The sequence below is a fragment of the Protopterus annectens genome, chromosome 5.part0 (assembly GCF_019279795.1).
Source record: "Protopterus annectens isolate FY-2018-M chromosome 5.part0, PAN1.0, whole genome shotgun sequence".
NCBI lineage: Eukaryota > Metazoa > Chordata > Ceratodontiformes > Protopteridae > Protopterus > Protopterus annectens.
The window spans coordinates 917,479,806-917,500,105 of NC_056735.1; the positions used below are offsets into that span (position 1 = coordinate 917,479,806).

General features: G+C 37.5%; 1 protein-coding gene across 8 annotated transcripts in view; it reads left to right on the forward strand.

Moving 5' to 3' along the window:
• Positions 1 to 20,300, forward strand: part of CNTN5 (contactin 5) — a 5,719,910-nt gene that overhangs the window by 4,107,451 nt on the left and 1,592,159 nt on the right. For all 8 annotated transcript variants that reach the window (XM_044072706.1, XM_044072701.1, XM_044072707.1 and 5 more), the window contains one exon: positions 17,595 to 17,731. In XM_044072706.1, the coding sequence (XP_043928641.1) occupies positions 17,595 to 17,731 (137 nt within the window). The remainder of the gene's footprint in view (positions 1 to 17,594; positions 17,732 to 20,300) is intronic.

A 20,300-nucleotide genomic window follows, 5' to 3' on the forward strand; every position in this document is an offset into this window, starting at 1 on the left:
TGCAATTTGTTGCTATGGCTTCAATATTTGCCCTTTACATTCACTCCTTGTATGCCTGCTAGGTGTCTTTACTGTAATGTGTTGCTATGGCTTTCCTATTTTCCATTTACATTCACAGCTTGTAATGCCTGCTATATCTGTTTGAGCATCACTTCTCTATGTGTTTGTTGCGGTAGGGTGGTACTGCATGCAGTGTGGTCTGGCCATGGTGTGGGCCTTGACACTTAGCAGGGTATTTGATTATGCTGCTGAGCAGGCCTCTGATACTCTCAGGTGCATCTTTTATCAGCCTCATGGAATGGTACATATCAGTGGGATACACCCATGAAATGTTATGATATTCTGCAGTTGTGACTGTGGGTTATTTTGAGCATATGTATTACTACACCATTTGTGACGTGCAAGTGGTGCATACATTCAGTAATTCATAGTTACTATTGCATGTGTTGTAACACCTTTCTGCCTACTGTTAGTACATTTCACAGGGAGTCAGTGGGGCACAGTTGACATTTGTTTTCAAATCAGGGACATCCCTGTAACTCAGTCACAGTTGCTATGTCTGGGCTCTTAACTATTAAACTATGGCAGTGTTTATCCTGCTCTGAGTATGTGTGTGGCTTGCAAGGTGCTACTGTGACATTATTACCTACTAGCTACCAACTAGCATGGCTGTTTCTCTTCACACACTAATATTTTACAAATCCACTAGATTTGACAGTAAATATACATGACATGCTTTGTGTACTAGACTTCCTATATTCCCTTTACATTCATTCCTACTATTTCATGATATATTTCTTTCAGCACAATGTTTTTGTATAGCAGTCATGGCTTAGTGGTAAGTCATGCAGACTACTGTTTCCAAGGTCCTGGGTTCGGAACTGACAGTGGGATTTTATTTTGCTTCTGAGCAGACTACAGGCCTTGTCATTCAGAGTGACTAAGGCACTTTTAAGCAGTTGTAAGCGGGTCAGCGCTGGTTTGCGCAGAGCTCATGCATGCGCACTGTCGCTTAGCTTTGCGCACACATGCTTAGCTAAGCACACACAAGCACACACCCGCTTACAACTGCTTAAAAGTGCTTACTCTTACGCACACTCGCGCTAATTTCTTTGAAAGAAAAGAAAATGGAGAGATAGGAAAGTGGTGAAAAGGGGGCACAAAGAGGGTAGGACAGTAGGAAAACAAGCTCGGGATTTGCAGGAAGGATGTAGGATAGGCCCATAGCTGTCCATTTCTTTATCAGCAACAGCTGTGCAGATGTGTGTAATTTGGTGTGAAATTTGAAACCTTCCACCCCTGAGAGAGGGGTGAGGACAACAATATTTGTTGCACAGCCAATTGTAATTGCCAGTTTACATGTCCAGCAGACATTTCTGCGAAATGGGCAGCTATGTATGGGGTGTAATTTTTTTGCGGGAACAGAGTGCCTTTTTTTTTTTCCAGGTGAGAGTGGAATGTCAGGTACAGGAAGTAGGTATAGTTGGGGAGGTAGGTAGGGGAGGTTAACAGACAAGACAAACAAGACACATACAGGGGTGGTGTATGACACGTGGTGGGGAAACACAATTGATGGTGACGGATGTTTGGATATCTCAAGCCCATGAGCCCACAGATGGCAACAGTGGAACTGAGATCCCCACCCATGGGCAGTTGCCACTTTGCCTTCACTGCCCAGGATGGGGCTGTGCTGGGGGCTGTGTAGGATGGGCAGGAGGCATGCCCGTCAGTTGTGCCACCTGTGCCTCAAGCTGGCATAGGGGCTCAAGCACAGAATGCCTGATCTCCCTACACACCACAGTCCGGACACTACGGAGGGTGAGTGGACGGTCTCCTCTGGCCACGCTTGCAGAGCGGGGACAAGCCTCATCCCCTGCAGTGCTTCCACCTGAAGGTGGCACAGGGCCACCGGAGGAGGGTCCGGCCTGGGCACTAGTGCCAGGTGCACTCGCCAGCTGAGGTGGGAGAGGTGGGTCCGCTGGAACCCGCCTTCCCTGTCGTCCTCTGTTTTGCATTATTTTATGACAGTTTGGGTTAGTAACAAACAATACCATTCACAATTAGTTGTAACAGCATGCATTAGTATTCCCATTAACCAAACACCCATAAATTCAAGACATTGAACAGCAAGCATAACACATGCATAATTTGAACAACAGTACACAATCCAACAGCATGCAGGTTTGATTGATGGCAACAGGCCATCAGGTTTGGATGTATGAACAGGGTACATGCATCAACATACATGCAAATATGTATGAACCAACAGGACAAATGTCCAGGGAATTAATTGTGAATACACATACCCATTTAATGTGGAATGGATTATTTGTGGTTATAGGGTAGGGTGGATAAATATTTCATTAACAACTTCAAATACCTATACATATGCTGTACATTTCTACTAGCTGCAGATATATACACCCTACAGGTCTGACTACAGTTTCCTATGTGTAAACATAGGCATGTTGGTGATGGGAATGTTACTGCTACATTAATATACATTGCATTTTTATTCATACACATTCATATCTGGCTCTGTTCAGCTACAGCATCCTGCTACATTTGCTTTATATGGCTCTAGACAACTGTGGATGTTTGGTATTTCATACAACCATACTATCTGCATATTGCAAAGGTACAGTAACATATCCAAATTGTGGGACAGACATTCCAGATTCAGTACTTTATTGCACACATTTCACTCTTTGGTTGTGCCTGTAACATTTGTTTCATTCTGTACTGACTGCAGTATACTTTATTCAGAAATTATTACAACATTATTGGTGGATTCATACCTCTTTCTCACACTCTCACTTGTTTTATTTTTACAATTCAGGATGGTACATAATTCTAGGCTTTATTGACATGTTTTACTTGGTTACAACAATCCTTTCTAACAGTCTCACTTGTGTCATGTTTCATATTTTAAACGGGGATATATTTCACACATGTGTTGTACTCAGCTTGTGTAGCTGTAATTTACAGCCTGCTGCAGGTTATGTCCTATTACATTACAGGTGGAACATCTTTATTTCAGACTTGTTTCGTTTATATTTTTGGATTACAGGCTGCATCACACTTATGTAATCACACAGTACTAGCAGAATCTCTCTTACACTGTTACTTGAACATTTTATTAATAATTGACCACACTGCACTCTTTTGCAAGCTGTCATACTTATATTTTTTAACAGTTACAGGGAGAGAATTACTAACCTGCCTGGTGGTGCAACCACACAAGCCTATCGGCATAGGCTCAACGATTCATGGAACGGACACCTGCAGCTGTAATATGAATGAAGTAATATTGGAATACACATCTCCATAATATCAGCTAGGTTAATTTCTTACATAAATAATTACATGTAACTTACTCAGTAGTGGGGCGTTGGGCATTTGCCAGGCCTCCTGGATCCAATGGTTCAGTTGGTCCTGCTTCCATCTCTTCAGGTCTTCATGGTGGTGATGGACCTGTTCACCAGTCCTTAGTATTCTTGTGGCACTGGTGAGATCATGTGCCTACCGGTCCCACGCCTCAGCCTTGTATGCTCCCCACAGGACCTGGCCCTGCATGAGTTGGGCCTCATGATCATGGGTGAGGAGCCAAACCATATATTTGGACTCCTCAACATCCCACCTCTGTGCTCGGAAGCAACTACCCTCTCCTACACCTGCCATCCTGACTGCAAATCAATTCCACAATCAGTTATGCTGTATATTCCCGCCTATGGGGCTTATATATGCCGTTTTTCCCACACTTATCTGTGATTGGCCATTTTGCAAATGTATCAGCTTCACAAAACCTGCTTTGTCATGCTTCTCTTTCCATTCATTCCTATATATATATATATATATATATATACTAATACTGCATTTCTCAGAGCAACTGTCATGGCTTAGTGGTTCAGTACTTTGACTATGGTGCATGGTATCCTGAGTTTGAGCCTGGCCATTGCTTTTTTTTATGACTGTCTACACAAGCTAGGAGGTGTGTCTGTGTAAAGGCAGTTTTGATACAGCTTGCTCAACGTTGCCCGCCGGTTAGCTTGTTGGCGTGGTGCGCAGCTCCACGCAAACGGGTTACGCTGGGTTACGCGTCATTTGGCCGTCAGCATGCATATTACGCTCAGCTCAGCTACGGGCACACAGTTTCAGTGTGTTACAACACTGCTCAACCCCGGGCACTCATTTTACACCTGTTGAACCACTATTCACCTACGGGCAGATATACTCGGCTTGTTAGAGCGTAGCTCAGCTATAGGCACTTCTGACATTTTTCTTTTTTTTAATCTCACATTTCTTCAAAATTCATGGCCCATTTCATTACATTTTACATAAAATATAATTTTATATATGTACATATATGTCAGGGAATTGTTTCATGCTTATTTCACTAGAAATAAAAATTGATGTTGTGGGGGCTCAAACCGTGACTGCCTCCTCTTCAGCCGATGTCTCTACCGCTACGCTATTGCTTAATGGCTTACTTTGCATATTTAGATCTTATATGCTTTTCCACTGACTGCTAACTGTGGTTAAGCGATGGGCACGCCCGCGCAAACGAGCGCAATTACGGGCAAACATCTTTAAAACTTATAAAAAAAAATAACATGTTCATTTTTACATTTTATGTTTATAGTCTGTGGGGCCATGTGTTGTGTTGTGTTTGTTGACATTTACGTGGACTCTCTCATGGGGGTTTACTTTTGGGACTGTTCCTCTTCTGGGGGCGTGTCCGTTTGCAGGACTCGCCCTGCGGACACGCCCCCTACTTTCTTACACGGACCGTGTTAGCCTTGGGTGTGAGTCAGCATGCCCTTATGAATATGCATGGCATGCTGACATCACACCGTTTAACTGCAGCCTACATGTAAGTCTTGTAACGCTTACACGGAGGCTTCATGAATCCTGCCCTTAGTGTTTGTGAATCTCTGGACATATTACTGAAAGGGTCACTTGAGAGAAATGTTTTGTTTTAGTGCTTTTGCATACATTGACACATTACTGAAAGGGTTATTTGAGTGAAATGTTTCATTTCAGTGCTTGGACATACCTGGACACATTACTGAAGGGGCTGATTGGGTAAAAAGTTTACTTTTAGTGCTTGTGCATCCCTGCACATTTTGGTACTTGTGCTTACTGGGGCATGTTACGGAAGGGGATGCTTGGGTGATTGCTTTATTTTGTTGTGTATGTGTACTAGGAAATGTTACTGAAGAGGTCGCTGGAGAAAATAATTAATTTATGTGTTGGGGGGAGCTTCTGCATACGTGATGAGACCGCTGAAGTGACTGCTGCTCAGAGTAATTTATTGTGTCATTTTAGTGCTTGTGCATACTTAAACTAATGAAGGTGTTGCTGGGGGAAATAATTTATTTGTGTGTCAGTGAAGTGCTTATACATACTTGGACAAACAAGTTCATGAACTGCAACACTGATATGACAGGTGAAGCACTGCATTTACCAATGGATGTGGGTACCTCAGGGATATTGGACTATGAACTGCAAAACTGCCTCATTAGCATATTACACTTTACAACACTTCACATTTGCATCTCATTCATTTTTAGGTTTTGCACATTAGCATAAATTTCCTCAATGAATTGCACTTTTGCTATGCTCATTTATAAGCATCAGCAATACCTGTATCACATTTGCACAAATGACTATGAATGCTTCCCTTCATGCCCTTAAGGGATCATTTGCATATATCCCACGAGTGTCCATTACAGGAAGTTTATTGTATCACACAGTGAAAACTCTTGCTTGGCTGGGTTTTTCTTGAAGTTTCCACTGAATGATTTGTCTTGTTGAACTTTTTATCCTTAGGTTTATACCTCTTATGTCTAGTATATATGAGATTCTGAAGAATAATAAATGAAACATCTGGAGCTGTTGTTTTTAACCTTTTTAATTTCTCAAAGTCTTTTGTGTTTCTAATACCATGATGGGAACAGGCCCCATGCCTATATCAAAGCATGGTTAAAGTTCATGAAATTAGTATTGTTTCAATCTTTGATGTTAGCCCGATGAGCTCTTTGCAGCATCCACAATCAGCTAGTAATGACTCCTCCTGTAATTTGGATGGGGATACATGTATTATCTAAATGCGGCTGTAAATTCTTTTTTATAGATCCGTTGATCCTACTACTATTGAAAGTGTGTATGTATCGCTGTACCACATTACCCTCATTTCTGCCTGCACATTCTGGTATTTTATAACTTTGTGTCTGTCTGTACATAAGACACTGTAGTCACTAGGTGTAGCAATTTCACTGATCTAGTTTTTCTGAAATGTGATTATCGACTAAACCATGAGTCAGAAAATAGGTTCCGTGCCACCAGTTTATCAGCTAAGTTAATGCACCTCTGACTCCATTAGATTATATTTATTAGTGTATTCTGTGCAGTTTTTTGTGCAAAGTACTTTCAACAGAAAGTAGAACTGTACCTTTTTTTTTTTTACTGTAACTAGTGCACGAGTTATGTTTTGTAAATGTGAGACATGTAGTAATACAAGTGAACTTAGACTTTTTTTTTTTTGCTGTTTTTATTAGCCTAGGAGTGTCTTTGTTCTCATGAAGATTTAGAATATGAAAGCTACTATTTAATAAGGGCAGTAGGGTAAAGCAGGGTTTACTTTTTGTGGGTGCATTTTTCTTTTTGTGGCTTGACTCATTGTATGTTTATGACTTTTTTCTTTAGGATCATTCAGCTAAAGTTTTAGGTTTTATGCTGATCGAGATGATTTTGTTTGTAGCAATATGTTTTTTTTTTGTGTGGTACACCATGATGTCCGGCTTTTTGGGGGGGGTCTGTGGGAGCTTAGATTCATACCAAGAGTAAACATACAAATCTATCTATCTATCTATCTATCTATCTATCTATCTATCTATCTATCTATCAATATATAGAGAGATAGTTAGATATATGTGTGTGTTTATGTGCATGTACTGCATGTTTTACAGATGTATGGGTGTTTTTATTTAGTAGTTTTTTTTTTTCTTTTTCTCATGATGGGGTGCTGCTAATAGCTGTGTGTTTTCACTCTGAGTGTTACTGTGTGACAGATAAGATGTTAAGCCAAGGACCCATCTGACTGAGTTGGTGGTAACTCACGTATATGTAAAGGATCACACAATACCTATTGAAAAGAGTAGGGGAAGTTCACCAATGCCCTCGCCAAATTTCTCCAAGTCGCATGAATGCCTCCTTGGGTCTCCTCTGAAAAGAGAACACTAGCCTAGTGGGACTAACCCAGTCAAGAAAAAATAAATAAAAAACTAAAAGGTAGAAATAAATAAATAAAGTAAGATGGTGGCACTGGCTGTTTTGTGGACTTTTATTTGTCATTGCATACTGAAATTGTTATTGTTTTGTTTGTTTCTTGTTAGTGCTCTCAATTTAATCATATTAACTGTATGCGTTTTATGTTTTTAGATGCATGACAGCTGTCACGTGTTGATGTAGTTGGTCTTGGGTTTTTGTAGGCTTGCTAAACTTATCATAAAACAAATAATAATTCTTGTTTAATAACTTGACAGTACATTACTTAATGTTTCGTATATAGTGTACTTGACAATGAGAAAAAATGAAAAATTGCTTGTTTGTTGTAAAGCACATTTACTGACATTTAAAGGTTTTCTGATAAAATGAAAAAAATGTCCAAATAAGTAGCTATTTTTTTCACTTAGTAATTCTCCTTTGTAAATTTCCTTGGATGACCAATATTAATTTTTTGGGCATATGATGTTTATATCTATACTTGCAAATGAATGAAAATCATTATCGATTGTGGATATTTTGATGTTGGATATATTTGCTGTCTTAGGTATGGTATCTTATGTTTGAAGCATATATGTGAAGTCTATGACTTTATAGCCAATGTAAGTCGTCATACTTTGCGTAATCTGTAGTGATCTTCTCCTTGGAGCCCCTCTGTAAATGTTATGCACAATAAAGCTAATCTAGTAACAAAATATACATTAACAAATAAATAGTAGCATGGCAGTTCTAAAAACAAAAACATGTCTCTTCACTTCATTTATAAAATAGCATTAAATGTAATTTCAGTTTGTTTTCCATACAATTGGCTGCTATAGAATATGCTCCCCCTGAGATGGTACAGTTGTCTGCAAAGAAATGCAGTGGTGATTGTATAATGCACATAATATTCAGTTCTCCTCCCACACTTTCATATCCAGCAAATACTGCACAATGTCTTCTTTACCACTGACTTAATGCAGATGCTACAAACCTGGTCATATCCTTGCACAGCTGACCTAAAGGAAAATCACCATCTAAAACCCCAAATTAATTTTTGAGCAATGTCTTGGATAGTGTTGCAGTTTAACCTGGATAACCCTCATCATGAATGTATATAATATATTAATTTCTGCCTACTGTCATTTTTTTCCCCTGACTTAAACCAGGGATAACTATACCTGTGCAGTTGTCTATCTCATGTTTCCCATGTATCCTCTGTAAATAGCTTACCTGTAGCTATGCCTTCATTGTTATATTTTTGACTCTGTCTACCTTAGAGCTTTTCTCCCTGGGCCTCCGCTGAAAATGGACATGAATCCAGTCGGACTATCTCAGTCAACAAATGTAAAATAAATAATAAATAAAATAACTGTCAGTCTATTAATTTTGATCACTCAGTGCAAAGTGGTCATCTGGCCCCTCCATGAAAGGACACCTGGCTCCCTGAACACCTAAGATTGTTTCAATCTTTCCCAAGTATCTCACCAAATGAGCTGGTACTACCTTTTAGACTGGGCGGAAAAGGGGCACAGCTGGAGAACCTGTGCCAGCCTTCCCCAGGTGTGTCTGTGTGGTTGTATATAACTCTTATCTCAAAGTGTGTGTGTGTGTGTGTGTGTGTGTGTGTGTGTGTGTGTGTGTGTGTGTGTGTGTGTGTGTGTGTGTGTGTGTGTCAGCTACTTGGGCAGGGACACAAAGCACTGGTTGGACAGAGAGAGTGCTAGAGGTTTTAGCTTGCCCACTAGGCTGAGATCTGAACCCTATAGCTGTACCAGTGGGGAGTCTAATTAGCAACCTGGAGAGAAAGGGAGAAGCCAGCCCCATTGCTCTTAAGGGAAATTGTACTTTACTGTGTGTGTATTTATTATCCTTTCCCTAAATGGACACCCCTCACTGGTGTTAGTGGTGACGATTGAGGCTCCTTGATTGCTGGGCCAGTGCACGGGCGTCACAACTATCTTTATATATTAAGTGCAGTTCACCATCTTTTCTCCAACATTCACCAGTTTTAAGAGAGATTAAGAGGGACAGGCCTAAAATTTGAGTCAAAATCATTAACATCCCTGAAAATCAGGGACAGTTGAGACAGATGCTGTAAGAGGAAATTAGGCATGACACAGGTAAGATATTTAAGTCATATCACTGGTAGGGTAATTTTTAGATCCCATAAACAAAAACTAGAAGCTAAAAGAAGCTGGTCTATTGCTTAAACAAAGAGGTAAGTGATTATTGGAGTTTGCTAGGTACTATACACAGTTGTGTACAACTGTTTGCAACAATAGACTCTGTTTTTGCACAATTGATTAAGTTAAGATGTCCCTATATTGAAGTGGACACTAGAGAGTGATAATACATTTAATCAGTTGAAAAGAATAGCATGTTCAATGATTGCATTACCCTGTCCTTTTTTCACGAGTCTTTTTATAGTGTATACCTGATGCATACAGAGAGGTTTAAAGAACAGTGCATCACAAATATTATCATTGCTTTTACATCAAACACTGAGTAGTGTAGAAACTGAGTATTTAAATACCAACAGAGAATATGTTGTAAAGCAGGGACACAGTTCCACTAATGTAAAAGGACGGTTGGTCAGCAGTTGTCCATTATCTTCATTAAAATTATTTCTTCTTGGAATAGAATTTACAGTGGCTGCAGCCCATGCCCCACTGTTATGGCTGAATAGAAAGCAGGAGAGGAATGCAGAGCTATGTAGGTGGGGACTTTTAATTTGTCATATTTTCTTAACCAGGCAAATGAAGTCCATTTTCATAATGTCCCAGACTACATGCCTAAAACTTAATAAATGACAACTGAGTACTGAAAAGAAGAAAGACAGTAGATGAATTCTCAATAGACTGTACTATAATATAAATGAAACAGATATATAGCAAGTGTGGTGAAAGCAAAAAAAGAAAAAGATGTCTTTTAAACTGCAATCAAAGCAATGAACGACACCTATCAAATTAAGCACACTTTCTAGTATGTGTTAAACAAAATTAACATGAAGAGAAAAACAAGAAACAGTATCAATAGGAGAAAATGACACACAGAAGTTAATATTGCACGTGTATTCTAATAACATATAATAATTTGCTAGTGGAGTAGTAGTGGTATTGTAATATGATAAGTATATTTCCAGTGCTGAAATGGAATATACAAATAGCTGTAGCAAATTGCTTCTAATGTGTACTCAGAACAAAGCTACTGAGTGTACATTAATAATACAATATCCGAGTGCTACATGACACGTGGTATTTTTTTAGCTAGTGTCAGCAACACAGTCACCTCTTTTACTTTTCTTAAATGAACTGTTAGCTTTTTCTTGAATATCACACGATTATTTTGTGTGTTTAGTTCATCTGACATAATGCTGTATGTGGCCGGTACAATCTTATCAACTATTGGCTAGTGTAATGTCTGCTGTTGTTTAGTCATTTTGTCAAATCCAGCTGTTCTTGGTCTCAATGTCTTTTGCTTGTCAGGCCTGTCAAGAGCTTCATTAAATTCGTACATGTTTATATTCATACTTCATAGACATCCACAGTAGCCTCTGCCAACCCTTCTTTTTCCATCAATATTTACCAGCATTGGTGTCTTCTCTAGCAAATCCTGTGTTCGCATCCTGTGGCTAAGTTAGCTTTAATTTTATAATCAGTCTTTCCAGCCAGCAGTCCATATATAAATATTTCTTTTAGAATTGACTGGTTTGACCTTCTTGAAGTCCATGGAATTCTCAAAAGTATTCTTCAACATCAGAGCTCAAAAGCTTTAATTATAGTCCAACTCTCACAGACATTTGTTATCACTGGGAAATCAACACTTTGACATTATGCACCATTGCTGACAATGTCATGTCTCTGCTCTTTCAAATCATATCTAGCTTTGCCATAGCTTTTCTTGCAAAAATAATGTTCCTTTTAATTCCATGGCTGCAGTCTACATCTGAAGAGATCTTTGAGCCCAGGAAAATAAAATTTGTCAGTGCCACTTCTTCTCCCTTATTTGCAAAGACTTGAGTTGGTGAGCTTTCATATTTTTTTAATGTTGTGCGACAAACTAACTTTTGCATTTTTTTTTTACTTTTAATTCAATTAACGTTCTTCAAATTGTTGTGACTTTCACCCATCAGAGTTTAATCATTTACTTTCCTGAGGTCATTACTATTTCTTCCAGTGATTTTAATTCCAACATCTAATTCATCTAACCCAACATTTCACATGATATGTTCAGCGTATAAATTGAATAAGTGGGGTGAGAATGTACAGCCTTGCTTTATTCCTTTACAAGTCTTGAACAAGTCAGTTTTTGATTTCTTCTGAGAATGAAATGTTTCAGCTGGAGCCCATGTGTTGTGAACTTTCCAAACCTTCATGTAGGCTTTACTTAGATTTTTTCTGCTATATGAATTGTGGATGGTTAATTGTGTAGAACCTGTGCTCATTGGGACTTGGGTCTCACTGCTCATTATCTTTGTGCAAATCATTCGTAAATATATATATATATATATATATATATATATATATATATATATATATATATAATCAGCTGTTCAGCATTTTGAGTCAATGTGGAAAGTAAATTTGATGCTTGTAAAGAGTCACTTTGTATTGGGGGTAGTGATTTATTAAATAAAACTGTATCCTGTAGTAACTGAAAAGGCAGTAGCATTGCAGCATAAGTATCGTAAGCAACCGTAAGGGTAGGGATAATTATTGTTGAGAAGTGAATTAACAGAGTTATAAGAAATAGAATCGAGAATGAGATAAAGAATTGAATGTTTTAAGGCAGTGAAGTGTTGCTACAACAGAGAATAATATTAATGAATAAGTATTCTAAAGTGCTATGATTGCAGTTACAAACTGTATTGCTGTTATTTATTGCAGTGACTATTAAAATTATATTTTTCTTTTATATACTGTGACAAATATTTCTAGACTAATATTCCTCTGGTTCTTTTATTTTAGGTTGATTAACTGCTACTTATCTTGCAGTTTTTGAAATTCACAGTGTAATACATACCAGATTTAACTCATCATAATGCAGATCTCCTGACTTGGTCTAACAGCTCATCTTTTGAGCCTGAAATTGAGATTTTCAGTGTGTATGTGTGTGTGCGTGTGTGTGTGTGGGGGGGGGGGTGGTTATTATAACATAGTGTCTTGTTTTTTGCAAGAAGGATACAACAAAAACATGTGAAATAATGCAAGTTCTGAACTTTAAGTCGTAAATGTCTGGAGAAGAAATACATTTCTTGGACTTAACTTTTATTAAGTCAAGTAATGGAGAACTAGCTCTCACTGCATAAGTAAAAGAATTTAAAAAAGAACACATATTTGCATAGATCTAGTACGAATCCACCATTAATGTTTCCTAACACCTGTAAAACCCAGATGGTAAGGGTAGCAAGGCCGAATATCAATGCTGAAATTATGAATGACCAAGTATTTGAGCTCAAGAAACAATTTTTATCTAGGAGATATCATAATGGAGAGTTTAAACGACAGTATAAATTCATTAAAGAAAAAAAATAAATAGAACATGACCAGCGTTTGCAGATAATAGAGAAGCAGAAGCAGGGGAAGTAAAAAAGACAATAACCATGTTAGATTTATGCATACATATAATGCTCCTTCCAGTGGAAAACTGGATATTGTTAAGAGAAACTGGTTCATTTACAAGGTTCAAGGGACACAGTTCTAAAAGAGTAGTTAGATGCACCATAGTTTAAGTATATAAAGGTGGTAAAGTTGAAAAGCAGGTTACCCTATAAAGAGCAAAAGAAAGGTCATAAACATAATTCAACTAAAAGAGGTACATTTCCCTGTTTAAACTGTATTTTCTGTAAAATATAAAAAAGGGAATGGCAGATAGCTTCATACACTCGGTGAGTAGAAAGAAATACCTGGTAAATAGGACTGCAACCTGAAAATGTAATATAATATATCATTCCCTGTGTATGGGCTGTGAAGCTTTCTGTGTGTGTAAAACTAAATGTAGGATGAAGGACAGAATATGTATTCATATATTTGTTATAAGGAAACACGTTCAAGCTAGTGCCTTGTTTAAACACTTAGATATTGCAGGTGAAGGGCACTCAACTTTATGAGCATTGAGACAGGATACCAATCGGACAAAAGAGGTGAGTCTTTATTAAAGTTATTTGATCAAGAATACTCTCCGTGTTTGGTGAAGCCAGTCTTGGTGTTACATATAAAATATATTATATATACACGTGTGTGTGTGTGTATGTATATTTGTGCATGGCACTGGACTGACACTTACTTTGATACATAATAGTAAAATAGCAAAAATACAAACATTTCAAAGGCAAGCAATGTCAAAACTATCAGTTCTGCACCTACCTTAACAAACTTCAACAAGCAAACAAATAAATAATTAGAAAGCTAATTAGAAAGCTAGATAGATCCATCCACGTCTCCATACATACATGCATACTTACATGCATACATACATACACAACCTCTTTTTTCTGTTTTTGCAGATGGATTTGCGGTGTTACTTCAACAGTGAGAATCATTTAGAGCAGGTGGTTATGCCAGCAGTAGTACACAAATACATACATAAACAAATAAATAGATATGTATTGAAAGCTTGTGTGTGTGTGTGTGTGTGTGTGTGTGTGTGTGTGTGTGTGTGTGTGTGTGTGTGTGTGTGTGTGTGTGTGTGTGTGTGCGTGTGTGTGTGTGTGTGTGTGTGTGTGTGTGTGTGTGTGTGTGTGTGTGCACGCTTGTGGTCATAGACATTTATGTGGATTGGTGGGAGACTGTGTGTGTGTGTGTGTGTGTGTGTGTGTGTGTGTGCGTACGCGCATGCGCACATGTGTTATATGGGAAACAAATTGCAATGTGTAAAATCAAAACGTAATGACAGCTTATTGATTTTGAGTATGATGGCACACACATTTTTGTAATTATGTAGTGAATAATATAAATTGCATACAGTGTTTTCAACAAAATAATTTCTAGTTCATTTTTAACACATTTTATTGTATACCATACTAAACCCTTTATAATTGGGCAGGAAATTATTTCCACTCTATACTGCTTTAAAATCCTTAATATTCACTATAAGGTTATCAAAAGATTTTATATATCAGTCATCTATAGCAATCATATCAGTTTCCATTGTCTTCCTGATTTTGTTGCATATTTCAAGTCTGTATTTAGTCCCTCTATTATTCAACAAATTGTTGTTGAATTCAGCACTAATCATAATGATGACTGTATTTTAAATAAGCCTTTCTCCATTTTTGTTCAGTATAGAGCATGTACATCGCCCCCTAATTCTCTACTTATGATGAGTCCTCTTTTTTTTAAACAAGAAGAATCCTTTCACATTTGCTTTGATAATGTTATTATTATTATTATCATTTTGTCCTGTAATGCCTTTTAATGTTAACTGGTTAAATTCTTTAGTGTTTTCATATCAGTTGTGTTATCCTGAGTGACTATTGTCAAGTTTGCCCAGCATGCCAGCTTTGTTGTTTCATTCAGTTCATTATAGCTGCAGAATAATTTGATAATTCAGGTCTAGATATCTCAACAGATTGTTTGAATTTCTTTCTTTATTGCCTTAGAGGTGTAACTGCAAGTGTAAAAACTGGATATTTTTTTTCTGGAATTACAATGTAGTTTTCAGCATTGGGACTTGCTCTATCAGGTGTCACTCTTCAGACACAGATACAAATGAAAAACACAGTCTCTAATTTCCTAATGAACTGTTTTGCCTCAGGCTTTAGTACTGGCCAGAGTGACAAAAATACATTGATGAATCTTTGGGAAGTCATCTATCCCTGGGAATTACCACATTAACTACTTATCTTGTGGTAAGCCCATACGTGTATATTCAGTTGTTCATGATTTGGGAACTTATTTGGACAGTGATCTAACTTTTGACCTATATGTGTACATTGTTCTAATAAAGTCCTTCTATATTGCGCAACTTATAAATAAAGGGATTGTGTCTAGATCTAGGGATGTCATTGCCCCCTTATTAAGCCAATCATTGAATATAATGGCCCCATTGCTGTACATCTGTCCAGACACATGTAACAACTGGAACTCCAACAGAGATATCATACTAAAAGGATTCAAGGCATAAACAACATATACTACGTGGAATGACTCAAAGCCCTGTTACTGTACTTTGTAGCCTACAGACTGCTAAGAGGTAATCTTTATCTGCTACACAAGGCATCCTCTGTCCCAATACTGATGGATTTACTGCACATCAGCAAGTCAAGTGGCATCAGAATTTGTTCTGTAATATCAACATAATGGATTCGAGGGACAAGTGCATCTCACAGAGGATACCAGCGGTCTGGAACAGACTCTACACCCACATAAACAAATCTCATCCATATCCATATTAATTTCCAACTTGAATCTATGGATGGGAAACAGAAAATTTGCCACAGGACTACCCCCTGTACTACTAATTGACAGAGACAGTTCCTAAATGCTTTATCCCATGCATTGTTCCTGTGAAATTATTTATAGTATGATCCCAGTTATTCTCATTAGGGAAATATATAATCCATGACCATGGGATAGGTAAAGCTAATCTAAATCTAAATCTAAATGAATGGGATAGGTTAATTAGAGCTTAAAAAGGGAAATTTGCTAGGCTTAAAATGGCACACAAGGTCTGCTAGCCTTGTATATACCTATGGAACTATGTATTTAAAGGTAATTGTATTACACTAATAAATTGTCTGTTAACCAAAAGTCTACCTTTACTAAATGAACAACAATTAAAATTATTCAAAAATATTACCTTAATTATATTATTTTATTAATTATAAATGTCTTATATAACTCTTCCCATTAGCAAATTTAAATTGTTATAGAACAGAAGCCATGTTGTGCCATCTGCACCACATAAGGCAGTAACATATTTGTGAGTAGGAGGATGAGATTTCCAGATCATATCTGAAATTCTTTTCTTGGCTATGCATTATGGTTAATATTTATACAGGCAGTGTGATGAATATACATGTTTCAATTCCCTTAAATTGAACTACTACCTATAATCTTACTTAAAATACAGTTGATATTTTGATAATCTTAATAGTCAGTCTTCAAAACAACATGGATCCTACTGCACCACTGCAATTAAATCTTGTTTTAAAGTATTTTTATCCTACTGAAATGTATATATTTTCATTTTAAATTTTAATTTAAATTGTAAATGTTAATTAATAAGAGTTTTCCTGCACATCACCTGTTCAAGGATCTTACCATGTGGAAGCCAGGGTAAAGTATTAATAAATTAGGTGTCATGGTGGTGTAGCATTTAGCATTGCTGCCTGACAGAACTTGTTTCTCTGGTTCATTTCAATGCTGAATGCCTTCTATATAGAGTATGTGTGCCTTCCCTGCATCTGAAGTACGTGCCAATTTTTTTCTGAGATATCGTGTTTGTTACCACATCCTAAAGATTAGTTTGTGTGTGTGTGTGTGTGTGTGTGTGTGTGTGTGTGTGTGTGTGTGTGTGTGTGTGTGTGTGTGTTAAGGCACAAATGTAATTAGGAGATCAGAGTCGACAACAAAAAAGCTACACAAAGCTGCAAGAAATAAATCAGTAATTGAAATTTCAGGTTCTGTAAAATAAATGTAAATGTAATAGAAAATTGTGGGATAGACAAGTAATTTTAAAACACTGAAGGCATTGCAGAAAGTAATTTGAATGGTGAAAGTTTTTTTTAAATAAAGCATGTTCTGCTGTATTTTTGGAATTAAACTGAAGTGTTTTGGTCGAGAAACAAATTCACATTCTAAATTCAGACATGTGCCCCCTGTAGGGCATTGCAATTAATCACTGCTAGTTTTGCTTCACTGGGCAAATAATAAATCTTAATGATTTAAATGCATCTGAGCTGCTCGCCACCACCTGCATACTTGCTTGCCTGATGTGCACAAGTAAACAACTTTTCCAGACTTGCTGTTATTGCATCATGGTTCAACATTTAAATTATGGGATGAGGTGCATATGCAGAGTAGCCTGAAGCTAACAAGCATGTTGAATGTAAACAATGTACATATGTGCTTTAATGAGAAAATCATTCAAAAATATGTTTGTTTGTAATAATGGTGCTCGAGATCAAATTCATTTCAGAAAATCATTTATTCACATTTATTTATAATTATTTTGTTTATTATTAATTACTTTTCTTGGAAATATTATGGTTAGTGTCATTACTGCAAGTTTCACCTTTTTTCTTCTTGAACTTATGAACTAAATTGAACATTGGATTTAACATTTGCAGTTATTTTCATCAGTGGTTTCATTTATTCATTCAGCACATCCCCACTGGTTGGAAAGAATAAATGATACACAGCTGGACAGTGGAGAAGATCTGCACTGGGAATGCAAAGCATCTGGAAAACCCAAACCCACCTACCGCTGGCTGAAGAATGGAATACCTTTGTCATCTCAGGTAGAATTAAAATATACACTATAATATAAGTATTATTTATGTTTTGTATATTTTAAATACCTATGGAGGAATCTATCAAGATATTTTAAACAGAGTTATACTTTTTATTGTAGGTACATTACAGATAAAACACTCACACACACACACACACACACACACACACACACACACACACACACACACACACACACACACACACACACACACACACACACGTACAGACTTACACATACAAACATGCATGCAGAGAATGACTTTCCTGTTTCTGAAATATTTTTATCTTTCATTTATGCCAATTTACTTGAATATCACTATCTAAAAGGGGCGATGCTAAAGGATGTTTTCTGATATTTTAATGCTATATTCAATTAAAAATACAATACGCCATTCTGAGCTCAGAGCTCAATTTACAAGGAAAAAAATAAAAAGCTTCTTTCTAAGTGGTTAGTTTTCTTTGGTTCTCTTCTAAAGTGACAGTTCTTATTTTGATAATCAATAGATTAATGAAAATAGTAGGATAATTCACTCATCCATCCACAACCTCCTTTTTTCCTGTTTTTGCACATGCAGTTGGGGTGTTACATCAACAGTGACCATCATCTAAAGAGAATGTTCACACCACCAGGTGCATCGTCTGTATTGCTTGTAACTTGCTCTTGGTTGCAAAGTTGGGACATCTGTCTAAATGCTGAACAAAATTAGAAGATATAATGCCAATAATTAGAAGTCCCTGACAATGCCATGGAAAGTATTCCTCTGTCTGAGCATTCCTTGGTTCAGTGGCTTAAGTAAGGAAGTAGTAAAGATTACCTTAAGTGGAGCTGGGGTCTATAATGTGGCAATGCTGTGTGAGCCATTCAGTTAAGTACACTGAGCTGGCCTCCTAAAATAGCACTGAAGAGTCATGATTCTTTAAATAGCTGGTTTGTACCTTAACAGAATGGACCAGACGCAGCATTCCAGTTCTGCTATATGCAAAAGGCAAAAGAGAAAATATGCAGAGGGTGGGTGTAGGGAAGGATGACCTTCTACCTATCAACATGCTGGTAGACCGCTGGCCTGCCAGTCACTGAGCCACCATTAAATGGGTGGATGAGGCTGATTGCTCACACAGAAGCTGGGGACTCACAAAATAGATTGCCAACACAATGCTTCCGTATTGCTGAAACAAGGCTGACTGCAGACAGGAATGTTAGACTATGAAGTGTAAACAGATCAATACCAGCTTGCATATGTCTTGAGTAGTGCAGTATCGTTAATAAAATATATATGATTATGAGAGACAGCAAATGCGTGCCACTTTTCTCAAGCTTGGGTTCATTTGTAGGCCAGCATCTACAAGCCACAGTGGACTGAGGATGAGGAATCTGATTATTGCGAAGCTGGATGTAGAAGTTTTAGGAAAATCGAATGTAGTCAAAAAAGATGAGGGTAGATTGGGAATTTTAGTTATTACCAACCTGACTATAGGACTTATAGGAGGTTTGATTGTTGTCAGATAGATGCAGAAACTGGAACAACAAGGCTTATTGCCAACACACAATACAACAAGTGCCCTCCTTTTGTTCCAATGATGCATAAATAAATACAGGGACTTAGGCAAACCAGTTCCAACTTACTGCTTGACCTGTCAAAGGTCTTTGATACAGTTAATCACCCAAAACTCCTGTGTAAATTGTCTCAACTTGGGCTATTCCCTTCTTCATTGTTGTCATTCAATAGCTATTTAACTGACAGGCTCCAGTCTGCAAAATGGCAGAACACTCTCTCTCTCTCTCTCTCTCCATATCTGCTAGTCTCCACTGGTGTATCCCAGGGTTCTGTTTTTGGTCACCTCCTCTTTAATATCTTCATCATCAACCTCAGTAGTTCCATAGGTCCAGACTGTCTTATACAATATGGTGATGATTCTACACTTATATGTACATCTAGTAACTTGCCACAACTCCTCCATATGCAAAAAAATGTTTCCTTATTTGAGAAATGGGTCCATAATGCTCAGATACTACTTAATCCTAAAAAAAAAACATAAAGTTACGGGTCTTTTCTCCAAATCTCACACACACACACAGACACACCTGATAAAGCAAATTTCAAAATCTTTTCACTGAACAAAACTGAAATTAAAGTAGTCTCCTATGCAAAACTTATTGAAGCGATCATAGATAATAACCTTAGATTCAACCTGCATGTTCAAAATAACATACGAAAGAATCACCAGAAATTAGGAATGATCTACAGGCATAAACTCTTACTTGGAAACACAACCAAACCCACTCTTGACACTACCTACTATCCCATCTTTCTTATACGATGCACCCATCCTAACAAACTTCAGGCTGCAATTAAAAATAAGCTGGAGGCATGTTATAATAAAGTTGCAGAATTTGCCAAGAACAAACAATACTGCAGCCACCTCAGCCAGATTGCCCTTAAGGCTTTGAATTTGTTCGAACTGCCTCATCACTTAGATTACATACAGCTTATATCCGCATACAACATTACTCATAAAACCAAAGACTGCCCTGCTTTTATTCCTATCTTCCATGCACACTACTCTAATAGACTA